Source organism: Panthera uncia, chromosome D2 (assembly GCF_023721935.1).
Source record: "Panthera uncia isolate 11264 chromosome D2, Puncia_PCG_1.0, whole genome shotgun sequence".
NCBI classification, from domain to species: domain Eukaryota; kingdom Metazoa; phylum Chordata; class Mammalia; order Carnivora; family Felidae; genus Panthera; species Panthera uncia.
Window position 1 is genome coordinate 67,285,283 of NC_064818.1, and position 22,053 is coordinate 67,307,335.

Sequence of the window (22,053 nt, forward strand, 5' to 3'; positions counted from 1 at the left end):
GCTTTGGGGGGCACTAATAGAAGTGCTTTTCCTTAGCGAATTTTTTTAAATCTTGAAGTCCGAGCGGGCAATTAAAAACGCATGCAGGCCAATTTCCGGAGGACTGAGATTGCGACGAACAACCAGGAAGCGGCCCGTCTGGGAGCTGTCCCCGGTTCTCCGCTCTGCTGTCGAGGCCGCCTCCGGGGTCCTTACACCGTGTTCCTCTGTCCCGCGTGGCCTCTGCCACGACCTGGGCCTCGGCCCGGGCCGATCACTCCGGAGCCGCCATGTCATCCGATTTCGAAGGCTACGAGCAGGACTTCGCGGTGCTCACGGCAGAGATCACCAGCAAGATTGCGAGGGTCCCCCGACTCCCTCCTGGTGAGAGCCCTGACCCCGGCCGCGCGGGGGTGGCCCCGAGGGCGCCGAGGCTCGCGGGCTGTGGAGCGTCTCTGAGGCGCTAGGTGGTTCAGGGGCCCTTCCGGGGCGAAGCAGTCTGACCTGCTTGAGGGTAAAGGCAGAATCCAGGCTGGGTTGTGGAGTGCCGCGAAAAGAGCCTTCGGTATTTGAGCCTTCTGGGCTGGAATCTGGACTTCGCCGCCTTGTTACTTGTACAACCTTGGGAACGTTTCTCTGAGTCTTCGTTTTTTGTTCTATTTTGTTTTGTTTCATTTGTAAAATAGAGATGTGAGTATTACAAGAGAATGAATGAACGTACCTAGATCATAGGTCTGCAATATGCACTACCGTTGTTTTGTTAGTAATAATACTATTACGTTCGGCCAAGTAGGATTAAGAGCTATGGTGCCTGGATTCAAAACCCCACTCTGTCACTTAAGAGTCGTGGCACTTAAAAAGTTTCTTAAACCTCTCTCAACTTTCCTTCTTGGTAAAATGGTGAGAACTGTACATGTCAATAGAGTTGTTGTGGAGATTAAGTGATTTAACATAGGGAAAGCCCTTTTTTGGTGTTAGCTGCTATAATCGTATTTTTCATACCCCCAACCCCATTTCTTATTTCTCATCCTTCTTGGAAGACTGCAACCCACTTTTATGTAAAACTTGGTACAGGATAATTTTTCTCACTTTTCGGATTCCACATATCCCATCGAGAAGTGTTCTTGTTCTTGTTTTAGAAGTTTTAGCATATCTTACTTGCCATGCTAATCTGTCAACTCTGAATGTGGGAGCTATGTTTGATTTCCTTGGCATTTACTTAGAAAGGGCTCAGAAAGACGTTTAAGTAAATAAACAGTTGATATATATATATATATATATATATATATATATATTTTTTTTTTATTCTGAGACATTGTTTTAGGATTTATCTTTCTCTAAGTACATATTTAATTTGAGTAGTTAGTTGCAGGTAAGATTGTTAGTTGTGGCTTAGTTTTGCCGGGGAAACTGAACTGTCATCTGCACTTGACCCTACCTTGGCTCTGGGGTATAGTGTGCAGAAAAAAGGGTGCTCACTGATCTGTGAACTAGTGGGCAGCTTCCCTATTCCCACCTTGTTAGTCAGTCCTTGATGCCAGAATAATTTCTGCTGGACCTAAGTTGTCGTTCTTCTTTCCCTTTCCCTACTTCCCCCAAACTTGTGTGTTTATAAATAATGTTCTTCCTTTATTTCTTCGTTTTTCTTTCCCCTCCCCTGACCCATTTTCTATTAATAGGGACATTTGCTTGAGACCAGGATCTCTGAACTGACACCCCACTCATCCCCTGAAGTCCCAGTTAGTTCTGGAGAGGTGGATGATGTCTTAAAGAGGTTTATGAGCCCAAGTGAGGGAACAAGAAGAGAGAATCAAGGTAGCGTACCACCGAGCTCTGCTGCCTCAGAGATTTTCGTGGAGAGAGTGGCTGATGGCCTCATCACTTCATGATACATCACCTCGCCTCTTCTCTTCAGTTCCGCTTTTCTCCACTGCCCAAGACCATCTTGATTTTTGTTGTGGGTGTTGCTGGAGGCGACTTCCTTTGACTTGAGTTCCAGAGTAGCAGAGTATCGGGACTTGTGGTTTCAGTTGGATTTTTGTTCATTTGTGATTGCAACAGTTTTAACAAAGAAGCATTTTCTGTTTGGGTGAATAGCTTTTGTGTTAAGAAGGTGTTTTATAAAGTAACAAAGTCATACATGGGTGCAAAGTTGTAAAAGCTGTTTCCAAGAAAACAGTTTTTGTTACAGTTTTCTTCTTCCTTGTCTTTATGTTTTAATGTAATGATTCTTACCATTTTGAAGGAAACCTTTGATTTAGGTACCTTAAAAATAAAGCCTTGACTCACCTTACGTATAGTATGGCATAAGGCCCAAACATAGCAGTTACATTGGAACTGAAAAAGGACCGTAGAGCTGGCACTGGAGAAATGCTTACTGACTTGACTAATTGAATAATAGTAATTCTTAAAAATATAGTAGGTTTCCTCTTAATAGTTACTTATGCTTGCTCTCTTTATCATCTGTTTCTAACTGATAAATAGAAAAAATGAAAAAATATATCCAGTGCAGTTATGAATTTCAGATATGTCTCTGGACCATCAGTGTGTACAGCCATGAGAAAAACAGTATAATTAAAAGTAATTACAGTCCCTCCCCATCAGAACATCATTAGTGGTTGACTTAGAGGAGATGAACTATAATTTACTTGAGTTAAAAAGTTTACAACTGGAACACACTTTACAGCCAAAGCAGTTTATTTCCCCAACTTATCAACTTACTTAAATGGAAGTAGAGTGAATAGAATTGATTGCCATGAACTTCAACCTGTGCTGTGCATACACAATGTATTAAAGTGTTACTTCCAGAGAGAATAGAAAAGATGGAGTACTTTAAAACTTTATTTTATAAAAGAAATTTGATTACTCTGTGGTATGTTTTAAACAATAAAGAGACTTTGTTCCTAGACCGAAGTGTTTGAATTTAAATAATTTTGGTACTTGGACTAATGAAACAGATCAGTCCCTCTCTTGGTAATATTCTTATGGCACTGTATTTGGAATTTAATTTTAATGATTAGTGTTCGGTGGTAAAGTCAGGAAAATGGATGGGTAGAAACATACCTAATACTAATTGGGAAGTTCCTTTCCTTCTGGTGATGAATCCTAAGTGGGAGGATGCTTTACAGGTACAAAGTTGCCATTACATCAGGGAGGCTTCCTCAAGAATCTTAAATAAAATGTTCTTTTGCAATTATATGCTTACTTCACCATTTGCAGAGAGATAAATGATCTCCTGTGAATCCTACCACTTTGTGAGATTCACACATGGCACCTGTTCTGCTACTCGCGAGATGTTCAATCTTGAGCAAATTGCTTGGTCCCTTTAAGCCTGCTTCCTCCATCTTTAAATTGGCGAGAGGAGGTAATTGCTTCAACCTTACTTACGGTGTGGTAAAAATCAAATGAAAGAAAGTCTGGAACACAGTAGCACATTTTGTTTTCGCCAGAAAAAGTGCGTGATAAATGAGCTATTAGCGATGTTATTAACACTGCTGAAGAACAGCTGGCAGGGTTAGACAGGACCCAGCTTCTCAGACTTTGTGGTATTAATTAAACTCTTCAAGGAAACCTCAATTCTTGCTTCCTTTTCTGCCTAGACTAGAGTTAGGTGAATCTCTCTTGAAGAATGCCTGCATTTGAAAGGATGTGAATGATCACGGTCTTTTGGATGTGAAATGGAAATTGCGCTTTGAACTCGTGAAATCTAGAAGGGAGGCAGGGGAAAGAAGGGAAAGTGATGGGACAAGACAGGCATCCTTTCTGGAAGAAAATTCTCAAGTCTTGCTCATTAGTTATGCCACTCCTTGGAGGCTTTTGGAAACCATCTAGGCATAGCTGTGAATGGAAGAAGCCATAAATGTTCCATGAGTCTCTCTTGCCTTTGTAAGTTGTAGTGTTTGTAGGAAGGAGAATTCAGAAAAGTTTGCTTTTATTTATGAATACTGTGGTTTGCTTAAAATACATGTGGCTCTGGAGCTGTAATGTCCACATGTAGCTACTGGACACTTGAAATGTGGCTGCAGAGTGAAATGATAATATTTTGAATATATTGGGCTAAATATTACTAAAACTAAATATATACATGTATTACAACTAATTTTACTTGTTTCTCTTTACTTTTTAAGATGTGGATACTAGAAAATATCAAATTTCATGTGCGATTTGCACGCATTACATTTCTGTTGTTCTGGAGAGTTAGAGTTGAAGAGATAGTTCCAGTTCTAGTTCAGGAACCCGGGTGCACAGTAAATTGAAATAGCTATACTCTAATCCCATACCCGCACTCTAATCCCAGAGGGACCTCTCGCCCTTCAACAATTCAGTTAACCTGAGTAAACTCTTCATTGATTTTTTTAAAATAACTTTTAATTTTAGAACACATTTAGATTTATAGAAAAAAATCACAAAGATAATATAGAGAACCCTATGTATCTCATGCTCAGTTTTCTTTATTAACATCTTATGTTAATATGATACATTTGTTGTTGCAGCCAGTGAACCCATATTGATACATTACAATTAAATGAAGTCCATGCAGTACTTTGTTCAGATTCCCTTTTGCTTTGTGTATTCGTTTGTTTTACCTGATGTCCTTTTACTATTATAGGATCCAATCGAGGATACTACAAGACATTTATTAATCGTGGCTTCTTATGTTCTTCTTAGCTGTGACAATTTTCTCAGGCTTTTCTCTAGACTTCAGTTTGGAGGAGTCCTGGTAGGACATTTTCCAGAATGATCCTCAGTTGGGATTAGCCTGATGCCTTTCTCGTGATCAGACTGGAGTTACAGGTTTGGGGGAAGAAGAGTACAGAAATAAAGCATGATTTTCATCACATTCCATCAAGAATATATACTGTAACTTAATTTATCACTACTGATGCTAACTTTGATCACCTGGCTGAGGTAGTGTTTGTCAGGTTTCTCCACTGTAAAGTTACTCTTTCTCCTCTTTTCCATATTCTTTGGAAGGAAACCATATGCATAGCCCACACTTCAGGAGTTGGGCATCAGACTCCACCTCCTTGAAGGCTTAGCATCTGTGTTAATCATTTGGGATTCTCTGCAGGGGAGATTTTGTCTGTTCTTCTCCATTTGCTTATTCCGTCATTTATATCCACGGATTCATGCTTTTATTTTTTTCTTCTCTTGTATTCCAACACTACTTTATTTTGTTGCTCACATTGTTCCAGCTTTGACTATGGGAAGCCCCTTCAGCTGGCTTCTGTGTACTCTTCATATACCCCTATTATTGCAGGTTTGGTTTTTGGTTTTTCCTTTTTAGCACTGTCTTACTCTCCAGGGTACTCCAACATCATCTTGTGCTTTTCCTATACCAGTCCTAGATCAGCCATTTCTACAAGGAGTGCAACTTCCTTTTATTGAGAAATGGTGTTAGCAACCAAGATCTGGACACTAGGTATGCCCATAGCTCCTGGGGTTTTATTGCTTCTGGTCCCTCAGCTGAAAGACAAGGAAATGCATGTGTGTACAGTGAATCACGTATGTATACATACCAAAAAATATTTGTATGCGTAACCATCTATGGTAAGTTAAACATGAGTTCGTATTGCTGTCTCCAACTCTAATCTGTTATTACATGGATCATTCTAGAATGGCTTTGTTTCACTGGTGACCATTCTCCACCATGCTACATAGTGTAGCATTAGTAACATATCCATTTTTAAGTTCTCTAATATAAAAAGTTCCTCTGTTAGTAGTTTCACTCCGCATTTCCCAGTACGTAATTTCCACTGCTGTTTTCTCTAAAAATACCTGCATTGCACAAAGACAGGTAGCAGCAACTGAAATCAAGTTCCCTCTGACACTTGCACTACTTTATAGGGGGTGTACAAGGCTCGCGAAGACCTTCTTTTATTACTGGCAAAAAAAAAAAAAATCACACTATGTAGGTTTGTGTGTAACACAAGCATGAGGCACTTGTGTTAATATCGAGTGGGCAAGGGAAGGTCATGCTATGCAAAGACTTAGGTGTATATCAGCATTCATCAAGCCTATATACAAAAAAGGTGATGACGTTTGTTCGTATAGTGCATTTTATGTAGGGTATCAGTGGTGAAGACTCAGTTCTGGACAGCAGACCTTGTTGGCGTTCCAACTCTGCAACTTACTAGCCGTTTAACTTTGGAGAAATTCTTTAATCACTCTGAGTTTGTTTGCTTGCCTGAGAATGGGATAATGCTCATATCTCCAAAGGGTTGTCTTGAGGGTTGACTGTGATAATGTTCAACACACAGCCCTGTGAAACTAATGATAGCTGTTAGTTATGAAGTTCTGAATCTTAGGAACATGCCATTTGTAAAGGGGATGCCATTTGGCGTGGAAAGCATGAAGCTTTCTTGGGAATATGTATGAATTGTGCTAGAAGGTTGCCAAAGCTTAATGTTGGTAGATATTTCCAAGGTCACCTGATTCATCTTCCTTTCTTCCTCATTCATGCTTTCCTTCTGAATCATCACCTTTTCATTCTTTTCTTAAAGATGTGAGAAATACAGGATTAGGACAAAGATGTGTGAAGAGCGGTCTCTGCCTCCAAGGAGCTGGAAATGAGGGTGAAGAGACAACTACACCAGTTTCTAATGACCATCAGAGCCACTAGAGCAGAGCACAGAGGTCTGGGAGTTCAGAGGGGATAACATCGGTCCCAGGAAATCACCTGGAAGGATAGGTGGGAATTAGCAGACAAAAAATGGGGAAAGGGTATATTCAAAGAGGTTGCAAAAAGTGGGCGCAGTAGGTATCTGTTGTTTTGGGGGTGCCCAGAATCCCCCATTCTATCTTCTGATAGCAGCACCTCAATTTTCCATTGAGGAACTACCTCAACCCAGTCTTGGTGGAACTGACAGGCCACCTATCCAGATCAAGAGGTGAACACATTACCCACGTGAGTGCATTCCTAGAATGTTTGCTGGGATTCGAATCATGAGCAGAGTGAGCAGAGAAGAGAGTTGGCCTCGCTGTTCGAGACCCTCCCTTTGCAGAGACTGTCAGTGAGTTCCTGCTCCCTTGGTACTCGAGCCACCCCGGGAACTGTCCTTTCCGAGCTTGGGGGCTCATGTTTACCATTGACTCTATGAGTCACTCCAGTGTGTTCTAATAAGATTTCCCGCTTCTAATTCTAATAGCTGTCTTTCTAATAAAGTCCCTTTTTTGGCTTAGGTTATTAGCCAGACTCAATTCTTTTAGATTCAGCCACAGAGTCCTAAATGGTAGCTTAAACAAAGGGTTGGAGCGGGGAACAAAAATAAGAGAGAGGTGTGTTTGGGTAAAAATCAATTGTCTGCTTAGCATGTAGAGTACACACTAGAGAGCTAGTAGTTGGAAATAAAGTTGGACAGGTTGCTTGGATCTGGAATGTGGAACACCTTGACTGCTAGGCTCAAGTGATGCAATCATAGCCAGGTTTTGGGGAGATTAAATGGTAGAGAGGAGCAAATATGAAGGCAGGGAAACCAGGGTGGTTGGTAGCCTCGCTTCTTTTGTCAATGTTTACACCATCCTGCATTATTTATTCAATTCATCATCATTTTTCAAGAACTGATCATATGACAGGCTCAGTGCTAGATTTTAGGACTATAAATATAATCAAGACATGAATCCTGTATTCCCAAAGCCCCCAACCTAGGAGATGGTAAGTGTGATAGATAAATTATTGGGCTCAGGTAAGAGTTCTAGGTGTTTCTGTAAGGGAGAGTGACTAACTTTTTTGTTGGGTTAGGAAAGGCTTTGAAGAGGTGGTGATTTCTGAAGTGAGTTTTGAATGGCAGTTTGCCAGGTAGTCACAGTTGGAGGTGGGCATAGCCATTGGGATTAAAGGTCTTGGGTCCTGGAAATATATCAGGATTAGAGATAAAGATTTGGGATCATAAACGTGTAATATGGCAGCTTAAAAATGGTAGTGGGATGAAATTGTCCAGGGACATAGGCAATAGTCATAAGAGAAGAAAAGCAAAGACTGAACTCCAAGGAACACCAACACTTAAAGGATAAATGGAGGGAATGGATGCCGGCAGAGGACATGGAGGCAGAAGTGAGCCTGTAGGAGGATCACAGAATCAGAGTGTTGTGGAAGCCAGGAGATGAAAAAGTGACAGGATGGGAGGAGCAGGAGGTCTGATGCCACAAGATTAAGGAAACGTAGGACCAGAGAGTGTCCCATTTGTTTGAGCAAAGGAAAGGTCATCAGACTTAAGAGTCACTTCAGTAGAATAGTGGGGGATGAGAGCAAGATTATAGGGAGGAAATGGGAGATGAGGAAGGCCAATTGTGACTGTGGGTATAAGAGAGAGACATTAGCAAAGGGAAATACAGGACAAGGAAGGCTTCTGGTTTTGTTTTGTGAGAAAAACTGTTGCTTATTAGTTCTGGACTAATAAGCATGGACTTATGCATGGACTTAGCACCTTAAAGAAAACAAGATGTTCCTTCTGAACTGTAAATTCATAATCTCACTCTTGGTCCAGGATGGGCTTGTCTTATTTCATATTCTGTTCTAGTACAAAAATACAGTGTGGTTCTATTATAACTTATGGAGATATCAGGCAGATTCATATGTGCCAAAAGGAAATAGATTTGGGGTCATGTACTAAAATTTTAACCTGGCCATATGTAGGCTTAACTTTTTCAAAGAAGCAAAATCAAACAAAATTTTAATTTCAAATGTGCATTTTTCTTAGGGTGAAATGTTTGGAGTGTATACAAAACGTACGTGATAGCTAGCCCCGTAGTTTAGGGGGATCAAAGGGAAGGGGTTGGGATTAGCAGAACCTCATTATTCTAGTAAAATGATAACTTCTACTGAACATTCCCCACTTAGTGTTGACGATCCTTCTGAAGGGCTAGTCAGCCACTAAATGTACCCATTTCAAGCTTCATGATTTCTCTAGTTTCTTGTATTACTAGAGCTGTCAGCACAGAGCCTGACCCGGGGCTCGTCAGTAGTCATTAGGTTCACAAAAACCTAACTTTAAATGAAGAAAAAGAAGGGACGCTGGATGGCCCAATCAGTTAAGCGTCTGACTCTTGGTTTTGGCTCAGGTCATGATCTCACGGTCATCATGGGTTCCAGCCCTGCACTGGGCTGTCTGCTGTCAGCACAGAGCCTGCTTCAGATCCTCTCTCCACCACCCACCCCCTTCTGCCCCCTTGTCCACTCATGTGCATGTGCGTGCTTTCTCTCTCTCTCAAAGATTAAACATTAAAAACAAAAAAAGAAATCTGTTAATTCAAGAAAACAAATCATGATAAAGTCAAGCAAAACCTGTGTCAGAGTTATCTGGAACCAGAAACTAATTAACTAAATCTACGTACCTAATCTACCTCCCTACCTACCTACTACCTATCCCTCAGCTTTGTTTCTAAATATAGACTTCATTCTCAACCACTGCAAAGTAACTTGCTTCTTGTAGCTCAAACAATGGATGCCAACAGCTTCTAGACTTATGTTGTCATAACTCTACCAAGAGAGAGGAAAAGATTTTGCTATTGCTATAGGACTTTGATTGGTCTGCTTGAGTTATATGCCTACTCCACTTCCCCCCCCCCCCCAGAAAAGTGTGGCAAGAGGGATTGAGCTACCGGGATTGGTCCAACTAGGGTGAGAAGCCCATCCTTTGCTAGGTCACTGTGATCAAAGGGGCAGGATCATAGAAGGAGATAGAATCTCCCGTTGACCTGCTTGGTGAAGAGGAAAGCCTCAAAAGAGTGAGGTTACTGCCTGAGAAAAGAAGGGTGTTAGACACGAAACTGTAAATTGTTCAGTAAATTCGCTTAGCACAAAACTTAGGTTCCGTCTCTGAATAAATGGACTGATTGTTTTGGAATGGGGGCAGGGAGAAGTTTTCTGAAAATATCTGCTAGGACATGTCTCTCAGAAAAGGGAAGTATAGTTGAATTATAACTTGGTGGTGGTGAAGTTTGAATAAACTACATCCAGAGACTTAGCACTTCATAATTTAAAAGTAATTTTACTTGCATCAGCCTTGTGAGCTAAAAAGAATCCAGTCCTAAAATTTCCATTTTAGACAGTACAAACTGAGTCTCAGAAAAAAAAAAACAAAACAAAACTCTTTCTTATCTAGGATCCCACAACCAGCAAGTAAGTAATGACTTTGGGTTTAGAATCAATAGTTCTTGGGGCACCTGGGTGGCTCAGTTGGTTAAGTGTCCGACTTCAGGTCATGATCTCACTGTTGGTGGGTTCAAGCCCCACGTCGGGCTCAGTGCTGACAGCTCAGAGGCTGGAGCCTGCTTCAGATTTGGCGTCTCCCTCTCTCTCTGCCCCTCCCCCACTCGCACTCTGTCTCTGTCTCTTGAAAAGAAATACATGTTAAAAAACAATTTAAAAAAATAAAAGAATCAATAGTTCTGACTTCAAATATTTCTTCCATTACAGTCAATACGTAATGAAAGTACTAACTTTTAAATTTTTTTTAATGTGTATTTATTTTTGAGAGAACACAGAGTGCGAGCAGGGGAGGGGCAGAGAGGGAGGGAGATGCAGAATCCAAAGCAGGCTCCAGGCTCTGAGCTGTCAGCACAGAGCCTGACCCGGGGCTCAAACTCACAAACCGTGAGATCGTGACCTGAGCTGAAGTCGGACGCTTAACCATCGGAGCCACCCATGCTGCCTACAAGTATGATCTTTTAAAGGATTGTAAGATCACACCCAGTTTTAGGAATTTTTTTTTTAATGTACCTTTTTTTCAAGTTTTATTTAAATTCTAGTTAATTAGCATACAGTGTAATATTAGTTTCATGTAGAGAATTTCGTGATTCATCACTTACATACAGCACCCAGTGCTCACCACCACAAGTGCCCTCCTTAACTCATCACCCATTTAACTCATGGGTTAATACAATTTAAAGTTGATGTGTATCCTTAGCAATTCCTTGGTATTCTTGTTTGTTTCAGATGAGAAGAAGCAGATGGTTGGCCACGTGGAGAAACAGCTCGAAGAAGCGAAAGAATTGGTATGTGCAGACTCAGTGATACGTTTTCACATCAACCCAGAGCTGTTTATGCCGGTGCCTTCCTCTAGTCTGCTTTGTACACTGTAGAAACGTGAGACATTTCCGATTAGCAGTTTATAATTCCGAAGTCATCAGTTTTTACATTGAAGAGAATTTAATAGTCTCTTGGGATTTTATTCTTCTTAATGAAGGTGATGCATTACGTGACTCCCCTTTATTTTCCTTCATAATACGTTTCCTAATAGGTATAAATAGCTAATGCTTGTTAAAGGCATACTCAGTACCAGGCACTGGGTTAAACACATTACTTGCTTTATCATATTTAATGTTCACACAAGCGCTGTGAGACAAAGGCTGTCTGTCCAAAAGTGTTAAGGACCTGAGATGTTCCCCTGTTGCTTTGTGACAGCTAAGTTTGCGATAGTGTCATGGATGCTGGTGGAAGACATGAGATTCCTCGGTCAGAGGCAAAAGAACTTTATCACAGCAAAAGGTGCCACCCGAGTCTCAGCACAATTGCCTCGGTTCCCTGAGCCCCAGTTCCCACAGGAGTGACGCGGGTTTGCCTGGAAGAACGTCTGCCCACAGCAGAATACCTTCCGGGAAAGGAACCTGGAGCCTGGGAAATGCCTTGCTTTGTGGCAGCCTGTGAGCAAGCCTGCTGTTTGTCCCGGAGGGGCCCATTATTTCCTCCCCCAGGGCTGTTCCCTATAAATACAACCCTGAGAAATGGCTTGAAAGGAGCAGTCAGGGCCTTGTATTCCTGACGTGCCCAGCAAGACACATGGGAATGTGAGAGACCCACAGAGGAGTGATTCTCAGTGCCATTATTGTTCCTGTTCTGTAGGTGGGGAAACTGAGGCCCCGAAAGATTATGTAACTTTGAGGTCCTACGCCACAAGTGGTGGGGTAAGAGCTTGTATTTAAACAGGCTATACCCAGAGCTCTGGCTTATCTTCTACTTTTTGATATAAATATATTTGCAAATCAAGGAACAAAAAGTTTGAAAAGGTGTTGTTTCCCAGTTTGGGGTTTTAAAGCCAAGCTTTACAAGTGTGACTGTGCTTGTGGCCACAATGGGGTCCTAAATGAGAGTGTTGCTTCCCTACATACTGAAGGGCACTGCCTGGTGTTCCTTCAGTACCCGCTTGCTAACATCCTTACAATAGTTTCCCCGAGTGTGTTTCTGGTGACTGCTGTTGCCAGTTCAAATAAGTTTGGGAAACTAGCTGGCTTAAATAGAATTGGAGGGTGGCATCTTTTTTGGCTGTTGTTTTTCTGCAGAATCTTCTTGGACCCTTAAGTAGGCTAAGAGGCATTATGGATCTCTAAGAAGGGCCTATAGGGACCAGCTAAAGTGTGGAGCATTTCCAGACTTATTCAATTGAGTTACTTTTCTTGACAGGGTCATACACAAGGGGCTGCTGTTTTAGAGGGTCTGAAGAAATAGGTGGCTGTCATTCCCCACTGCACAGCAGACCTTTGCTCTGTGACTTTGAGCGCAGAGGCAGCGAGTTGCACAGCCGCTACTTTGTCTTCTCTGTCGCTGGCTCTTTTCTAGCCATCAGAGTGTCGGATGCTCTCCGGACCCTGCAAGATCAACTTCTCATCTCTGCTGTGCTGTCACTGCCTCTATAGTGGCAGCTTTGCGTCCGACTCCAGCTTCGAATGTCTGCCTCAGTTTTGAAAGTTGCCCCCTTTTCTCAAATGCTTTTCCCCGTACTTTCTTTTCTTTTTATATTCGACTCTTTCTCTCATGCTTCCTGGCCTTCGTGTAACAAGACTGACCTTCTACACAGCGTAGCTGCGAGTCAGGACTGTCCTGCCTTCCAGCTGGCAAGCGCATTCTGAATGGAACTGTACAAGTAGTCAGTTGTTTGGATCCTGAGTTGACGGCTTCTAGTGTTGAGTTCTTAGGAGCAGTTCTTTTGCATCAAAAACTGTGTTTTGGTTTGTTGACCTTCTTTTGGAGCCATCAAGTTACTTAATGATGTTAGAAAGCTGGTTTCCTAAGAGCCAAGATTTTACTGTACCAAGAAGTATAAAACATGGTTATACCTCATGGAGCTTATAACTAACATAAAGAATTCTGTCTAAGATATGGGTTTCTGTTTGTTGAAAATGATCAGACAGCGAATTTACTTAACTCTGATGACCCTTGTTAAGGATACTCTCAGTGTATTACACTCTCTCCTTTGGATGAGGACCCTGGCAGAAACACTTGTTTTTGATTTTGCTTATCAGGATTACTTGTGTTTCTGCTGAACAATCGGTCTGTGTTAATCTCTCGGACACTGCTAGTCTTGGGTTTACCATATCTCCCGCTTTATGTTGGCCACGTGAATGTTGTGACAACATGAAGCCAAGCTCACGTTAGCCTTATTGCTGGTGTCATTTGAAGTGCTTGCTGTGTGTTTCCTTTTTTTCTTTCTTGCCTCCTTTTAATTTCATTTCCAGTGTCTTTATAAAATGCCTTAAACAAAAGTGAAGTCAACTCTTGGATTTTCACATACATGTACTTTGGCAGTTACTTGGATGATTCTGCTCACCCTGTAAGCACTAAGGACTTAATAATGATTTCAGAGAAGTGAAATAATTGCCTTGCTGAGTAACTATTTAATTTATTGGTGCTTCACGTTTACGTAGAGATATGGTAATAATTTAAGTGGTCACCACTTAAGTCAACCCTAATTAAAACTATGTCTCTCTCTCTTTCTTTCTTTCTTTCTTTTTTTTTTTTTTAATAAAAATTAAGGCCTGTGAATTGAAACATGGTATTCTGGGTATCTGAGTGCTGCTATTATTCAGTCCCTAATGCTGGACGAGAAAGGGGTATATAAGTGATAAGCTTATAGTAGTTAGGGAAATAACTCATTAGAATACTTTATTTTTTTAAATTTTTTAAATGTTTATGTATTTTTGAAAGAGAGACACACAGAATGCAAGCAGGGGAGGGGCAGAGAGAGAGGGAGACACAGAATCTGAAGCAGGCTCCAGGCTCTGAGCTGTCAGCACAGAGCCCGATGTGGGGCTCGAACCCATGGACCGTGAGGTCATGACCTGAGCTGAAGTCGGACGCTTAACCGACTGAGCCACCCAGGCGCCCCTAGAATACTTGAAAAGGTAAAATATATAGCAGCGTTTTTGGATGTGAGTTTATTAGACATGGCTGGAGCCAATTTGCTGCTGTCGTTGGTTTTTGTTTTTTAATGCCAAGTATAAAGAAGCTACCTCTGATACCTTGTGTCGTACTTGCTCTATTTCTTCTTCTTCATCAGTAATCACCTCTATGATTCTTCACATTAATCTGGCGATTATCAAGAGACACTGTTGTAAGCACATTATGAGAATTACGCCTTATAATCTTCACAGCTGTCCTACAGAAGACATACTATTTATAGAAATGAGAAAGTAAGGCCCAGGTAACTTAACAAACTGGTCCAAAGGTGCATGACTAGTAAATAGTGGAGCCTATGATGTGGACACCGGCATCTGAATCAAAAGCCTGTGTTCTTAATCATCACCCTGTTTCTGTATCACCTCTCTTTACATGCTCACGTGTTGTTTCCAAAGTGTTATTAGTGACAGATTATTAAAAAGTATGCTGCTGTAATTTCAGTGAGCTTTGTGTAATTTAGCATATTACTGCATCCATTTAACTCTATTATCAACATGGTTATAAAGTAGGAGTCCGGCTGGAGGCTGAGATCACATATTGGTTGGCATGTGATTTCCCTAATCAGAAAAGAGTTTCCAGAAGAATTTTCACCAAATGACTAAGTCTGGGCTGGCCTTTTATAGAAAGGGTAGAAATAATGGTTTGTTTTAGGTTCCCATAGTCCTGGTAGTTTGGAGTCAAAAGACCAACCAGGTTGGGTTGGATTGAATGATAGGACACACTGAAGGTATTAAAATTGTTATTATTGAGGATATTTGGATTAATGCATATGTTCTAAAAAACATTCTTGGCAAAGTGAATGCTTTGTCACTCTGTGTGTCACTAACTCAGTAACTATTTGTTGACCTAAACAAAAGTTAAGCACAGAAGCATTCCCATTGTTACTTGATCATGGGCAGCTAGCTTCCTCAGCCCGGCTCCTCCAGTGGAAAATGAGGAATTGGGACTAAATCATTTCAACTCTAGATGTCTGGCCAAATAAAGTGCAAGCATATGGTATAAGTCATGTGTTCTTCTCACCCTTCCAGCTCGAACAGATGGATCTGGAAGTCCGAGAGATCCCACCCCAAAGTCGAGGAATGTACAGCAACCGGATGCGAAGCTACAAGCAAGAAATGGGCAAACTTGAAACAGATTTTGTGAGTCAGATTCTACCCTCTGTCATATTTACTAATCTTTAACTGAATTTTCACCTGTATTTTTTATTGTTTCCTCCACACACCTCAGTTAGCATGACGCGCATTGTCTCTAGGAGCTTGTGCCAGAGAAAAGCATAGCTTTCGCTGTTGATAACTTAGGGGTCTAAAAATGCTTGGGGCACCTGGGTGGCTCAGTCGCTTAAGCGTCCGACTTTGGCTCAGGTCATGATCTCATGGTTCGTGGATTCGAGCCCTGCGTTGGGCTCTGTGCTGACAGCTCGGAGCCTGGAGCCTGCTTTGGATTCTGTGTCTCCCTCTCTCTCTGCCCCTCCCCTGCTTGCACTTTGTCTCTGTCTCTGTCTCTGTCTCTGTCTCTCTCTCTTAAAAAAATAAACATTAAAAAAAAATTTTTTTTATGCTTAAAGAGCTAGCTAATGACGGAATATGAGGGATGCTGGATTCACGACTCACAAGTAGATCCAAAACCTGTGGTCCTCTGAGTTTAGACAGTATTTATTGCCACTTGGCATTTGTTAGAATTTTAAGCCGAATTTTGGGCCTTTTCATAGTCTGCAGGCTTTAAGATGCCGTGTTCACAGATGGACTTCAGGGACTCATGAATGTCCTGAAATTATATAGGTATTTTTGGATATCGATTTCGCTGTGCACTCTTTTCCTGGGATGGGTACCATAGACTTTATTAGAGTCTTAAAAGGATACATTACACTTTTCCAATCAAAAGGACAAAAGGAATTCAGCTGATCATTCGTACAAGTGATCCTTTCCACCAATTGCTCCATGACAATATTTAGCTTTCTCTTCCTATACATCCGACTGTCAACTCTGCCCACTTTAGAGCAAATTTAAGAATGTAAATGTAAACGTATAATGTTGAAATTGTTAGTAATTAGAAAGTCATGAGTGAATAAAAAGATACAGCTGAGCAACTCCACTTCTGGCCATCTATCCAAAGGAATTAAAAGCAGGGTTTCAAAGAGCTATTTGTACATCCACGTTCTAGCCTCATTATTCGCAACACCAAAAGGTGGAAGCAACTCAGTGTCCAGCAACAGGTGAATGAATAAACAAAACATGGTACATGTGTACAATGGGGTATTACTCAGCCTTAGAAATGGAGGAAGTTCTGACATATGCTATGACATGACATGACATGACATGACATGCTTGAGGACATTATGCTGAGTGAAACAAGCCAGGCACAAAAGATAAATACTATATGATTCCATTTATATGAGGTATCTAGAGGACTCAAATTTAAGAGACAGAAAGTAGAATGGCAGTTTCTGGGACCTGGGCGGGGGGGGGGGGGGAAATGGGCAGTTATTTAATGGATGTAGAGTGTAAGTTTTACAAGATAACGAGTTCTAGAGATGGGTTGCTCAACATGTGAATATATTTAACACTATTAAACGGTATACCTAAAAATGATGAAGATGGCATATTTTATTTGTAGTTTACTGCTTAAAAAAAATAAAGATACAGATGAAGAAAGATCTGAGCTTCACCTGAAAGTGACAGAGGAGTCATGTCTTGACAGGTGATTCAACTTCACTTCTGACCCTGGGGTTCAAATTCATAAAGTCCAGAATTAATAAGGGTCTTTCCACCTCTTTTCCTGCCTTAGGTGTTTTACTTATGAAGGCTGTGCCTTCTAGACTACAGTGGTACCAAACCTAGTCGAAATTCCACCTAGAATCTGGAGATTGGGTGATTCGCAGTTATGCATGTTTATTTGATATTTTAGTAGATATTTTCCTGAGGAGTTGAGATAGGCTATGTCAGTGGCTCTGATGCAATCGCCTTTTAAATTGTGTTTCTATTAATTACAAAAAGAGAAAAAAAAAAAATCAGAATCCATGATGGGCCTAAACTGAGAAAAGAAATGTGGCTGCCTAGCTCCTGTGCTCTGTGCTAGGTAAAACCTTCTCTGACTGCTTCGGGAAATGTAGGCTATCTTAGCAAGAATAGGAGATATAGTGAGAAAATTAAATTGATTTAAGAATTTGACCACTCTAATTTATACTCAGACAACTCTAATTAAAGTTAATGTTTCAATATAAATGATGAATGTAAAGTAAAACATTTATGCGGATTGTTTTAGTCTGCTAACCTCATCTTTATGAAACTCCTTTACGAAGATTTCTCTCTTGGTTTCTAAAGTAACGAACTATATTAGTTTGTGAGGGCTACCATAAGCAGTGCCACAGACTGGATGGTTTAAACAACAGATCTGTACTTTCTCACAGTTCTGGAGGCTCAGAGTCCAAGGTCAAGGTGTCAGCAGGTGTGGTTTCTCCCTAGGCCCCTCTCCTTGGCTTGTAGACAGCCGTCTTCCCCCTGGGTCTTCACACGGTCTTCCCTTTGTGTCTGTGTTCTCATTTCTTCTTATAAGGAACCAGTCACATTGGATTAGAGCCCACACTGATGATCCCATTTATACTCAATTAACTCTTCTCCAAATGCAGTCACTTTCTGAGGTACTGAGGATTAGGACCTCAACATCTGGAGGTAGATACAACTCAACCCATAACACTGAATTTAGTCGTAATCTTACCTTCTTAAAATTTTTTTCAGAAATTAAGTTGCTTTCATTGCTTGTAAGTCAGCCAGTTCAATCTTCAGTGTTTTTTTGTCTCTTGAAGAATATAATCCTGGGTAGAGTCCTTTAAGTATTTGGATATTATATACTTGGGTAGGTATTTCTCAGGCATATTTTCTATTATAAAGTGAAACAGAACCAGTAACTATGAGCTAAACATTTATTCTCCCGGCCATCGTTAAAAATTCATGTGTTTATGTGTATAATAGTTCACACAACTTTCTTCTCCTGTGTTAGGGAGCATCCTTCACCATTACCTCCACCCCCTTCCATTGTTTAGTGACTTAACGGTTTATAAAGCACCTTAATGTGTACTACATTTCACTGTATGAAGAGTAGAGAGAGGAGATGTGAAGGACTCTCCCCATTTACACATGATAGAACCAGGAGGTTCAGATTGTTTCTGGATTCCATTCACCACATCTTTCTCAAGCCCTGCTGTCTCTAGACACTGTCCTAGGTACTTGGAAAAAGCTGTGAGTAAGATCAAGTTTCTGCTCTCATGGGATGTAAGTACTAGTGGGAAAGACAAGAAGCAAATAGACAAATATGCAGATATCACAATTCCAGGTAGTGACACATACTGTCCATGACAATCAAGTGAGTAAAGGGGTGAAAGTGGCTAGCAAAGTGGTCGTGGCTGTCTTTGCTGGGGTGTTCTCTGAGGCTTGACTGAAAGAGGAAGAGGCACGTTTGTTTACAGAGAGAGGTAGAAGAAAGACCTACAAGGGCACTCACTGTAGGCTTGGTAAAGACCTTGGCGTTTACTCTGGGTTGAAGAGAAACCCTTGGGGGCCGTTGAGAAGTGAGTGGTCCTTTGACTCCTGCTTTACAGCTCTCTCACTTGCCCTCCCCACACGTCTCAGGAGGGATTTGAATGAGTGTGGAAGATATTTATGTAATTCCCTTTTGATTCTTACTTTCTTTGTATATTTAATGCTTTTTATTTTTAAAGGAACAAAGAGTATCTTCTTAAAGGTATTTGACAACCTTCTCATGGTGATGTACCTAGAACCATGGAACCCCAAGAAAAAAGAGCAGAGCTGCTCTTAACTGCAAATGAATCAGATCTGTTCTTCCCCTTGTAATATTGAGACTTTGGGGGGTCATTTGTACCAATGAGGAAGGGCAGAGGACAGCCCGATACTTTTTTCTTTGACCCTCATTATCTACTTGTTATCTTTCCTTGGCCCCTCCTCTTCTTCCTGTGCCTGTTCCTTAGACACTGGGTCCTTCGGGCTTCTTCTCCACTTACTGCACTGTCTATCTCTGTGTCGCGTCATCCACTCCCATGGCTTCCACGATGGCATCTCTACCCACCTGCATTTCTAACCAGATCTCTATAGCTCTAGATTCATGGTTCTTTTTTTTCTTTTAATTTTTTTAATGTTTATTTATATTTGAGAGAGACAGAGACAAAGCATGAGCAGGGGTGGACGGAAAGAGAGGGAGACACAGAATCCAAAGCAGGCTTTGGGGTCTGGGCTGTCAGCACAGAGCCCAACACGGGGCTCAAACTCACAGACCATGAGATCATGACCCGAGCCAAAGTTGGATGCTCAACTGACTGAGCCACTCAGGCTCCCCGAGATTCATAGTTCTCACTACTTACTTTACCCCAGCGTTCCTTAAACACAAACACTTAAACTTGACAAGCACTAGTCACTTCAGAGTTATCGTTAATTTCTTCCTCTCCAAGCACTTTGTGCTTCCAGTTGATCACTGAGAACTAGCAATCCTGCCACTTAAATATCTCCTACTCTCATCTCCACTGCTGGAAGCTTTCATGTTTCTCCATCTTGATGTTTGTAGTAGCCTCTCCTCCTTCTGTTCTTGTCTAGCTCTACACCACCCTCTGCACCAGTCTGGAATGATGTTTCCAACACACTGATCTGAATATGTCATATTGTTCCACAAAATCCCATGGAGTGCTCGTTGCCTGATGAATAAAATCCAGGTCAGCTTATAGGCTTTCTATTCTGTTCCATTGCTTCTTCACACGTCTAGGAATTGTATTATCATATGCTTGGTATTGTGGATCATACATTGTTAAAAGCCTAGGTTTTGTTGGTTTCCTTTAGAGCAGTGCATCTCAACCTTTTTTTCATTATTGCCCCCCTAAGGAATCTTTTTAGACTTTTTTTCCTAATTGTCCCTTCCTCCTCCTACCCCATGAAATTTTGATACTACAGATATACTGTATATATGTACACTTGTCCATGTACTATGGCCCTTTGAAGGGCCCATGTCTTTGTGATGTAGTAAATTGTTCATCCTCCCAAGAACTAATTTTTGCCTCCATGGGCATGATATAACTTCTGCTGACAATGCATGCTTTAGAGATTTCTCTCTCTCTCTTTTTCTTTCTTTCTTTCTTTCTTTCTTTCTTTCTTTCTTTCTTTCTTTCTTTTTCTCTTTCTTTCTTTCTTTCTTTCTCTCTCTCTCTTTCATTCATTCATCTGTTCTTCTTTTCTTTTCTTTTTTCTTTTTATTTAGAGTAAGCTCTGTGCCCAGCATGGGACTTGAACTCACAACTCCAAGATCAGTGGTCTCATGCCAGCCAGGAACCCCTCAGAGAATGATGAGCTTTATATGGGCAAGCAGGTAACTTACTAACAGGTCAGATCGATCCTCTCAAGGCTTATTGTTAAGGTTTTTTAGGACATGTCTAGAGTAGACCTACTTTTGAGGTGTGGCCTTTCTTGGCTTCCACTTGAGTGACTGGAGCATCAGTGAATGCTCTACCTTATGTTTGGTCAGAATTCTGTCTCCCTGCTTTGGGTGACCTCCAGACTCTCAATTCCGCCCATAGCCCCCCAATACCTGTTCTCTGCAAGACCTTGTGGGATCTTGTCCTCTGCGTGTGCAAGTTCATTTTCAGCCACAGACAGAAGGAGGCCCCTGTTTAGATTTCTGGAGCCCCTTCTCTGTGTAGCTCCCTCCTCTCTGTTACCCTGCTAAATTCTCTCCATCTCAGTCCCAAACTCCAGTGTCTGCCTCTTAAGCTCAGTGACATGCTGTGCTCCATTTTGGCTCCACCCCCACGTGCTGTAGTCTGGAAAGTACCTGCAGGCTGTGAGCGATGGCAACTGTGGGACTCTTTTCAAGTGTTTCTCTTCTCCAAAGGATGGCAGTTTCTACACTGCCTGTTGTCCAGTTTTTAAAAACAGTTACTTCATATGTTTCATCCATTTTTATAGTTGTTTAGAGTGGGAGGATTAGTCTTGTACCGATTGCTCTGTCATAGCTGGCATAAAACTTCAGTGTACTTTTAATGTTTATTAGTCCCTAGCAGGTAGCCAGGTGCATCTGAGAATAAAAAATAAAAATAATAGTCTGCTGTTTACAGTAACCCATGTCATAGATTTTAATTTGTAACTGAATAAGTAACCACTTAAAAGATTTAATAATCCTGTTGTAATCTGTATGCATAATTGTAGGCAGTTAAAGGAAGGCAGTAGTTATCATTGTGTTCTCTTTTATGCTGTTGCTATTCCTGCTGATTCCGTTCACTTGCCTGACTCTGTTAGCCTGGACATTTGGCCTCTTCTAGCCTCCTTTGTTCACTTTTGGCTTCTCATAGTTTCAGTGTAAGTTAGGAATATTAGGTCCAGAGGAGTTAAAAATCAGGTCATCTTATCTTTTGATGAAGAAATGGAGGACCAGGAAGACCAAATGACTTGCCTTAATGTCTGGTTTAAAGCCAGAGCCAGAGTCAGGGGCGCCTGGGTGGCTCAGTCGGTTGAGCGTCCGACTTTGGCTCAGGTCACGATCTCGCAGTTTCTGAGTTGGAGCCCCGCATCGGGCTCTGTGCTGACAGCTCGGAGCCTGGAGCCTGCTTCGGATTCTGTGTCTCCCTCTCTCTGCCCTCCCTCGCTCATGCTCTGTGTCTGTCTCTCTCAAGAGTAAATAAAACATTAAAAAAAAAAAAAAATTTAAAGCCAGAGCAAGTCAAATAAGCAAAACCCACTTTCACATGTTTCCTCCATGTTGCTTTGCATTTCCCCCATCTCCAACTTCACATTTCATTTCAAATCGATTTAATATCCTCTTTATTTGAAAACAATCTTTTTAATTAGAATTCAAATATTTAAATTGTTCTTGTAATTTCTTTCTTCAATATTGGTGTAAGGTTCGCTAGA

At 41.3% G+C, this 22,053-nt stretch overlaps 1 protein-coding gene across 5 annotated transcripts in view; it reads left to right on the forward strand.

Annotated features, from left to right (window-relative positions):
* Positions 1-136: 136 nt before the first annotated feature.
* VTI1A (vesicle transport through interaction with t-SNAREs 1A) overlaps positions 137-22,053 on the forward strand; it is a 350,627-nt gene continuing 328,710 nt past the window's right edge. The window contains exons 1-3 of one of the 5 annotated variants that reach the window (XM_049645767.1): positions 137-363; positions 10,916-10,974; positions 15,181-15,291. In XM_049645767.1, the coding sequence (XP_049501724.1) occupies positions 270-363; positions 10,916-10,974; positions 15,181-15,291 (264 nt within the window). In that variant the 5' untranslated portion in view covers positions 137-269. The remainder of the gene's footprint in view (positions 364-10,915; positions 10,975-15,180; positions 15,292-22,053) is intronic. The other 4 variants (XM_049645768.1, XM_049645765.1, XM_049645769.1 and 1 more) reach the window with 4 other exon arrangements.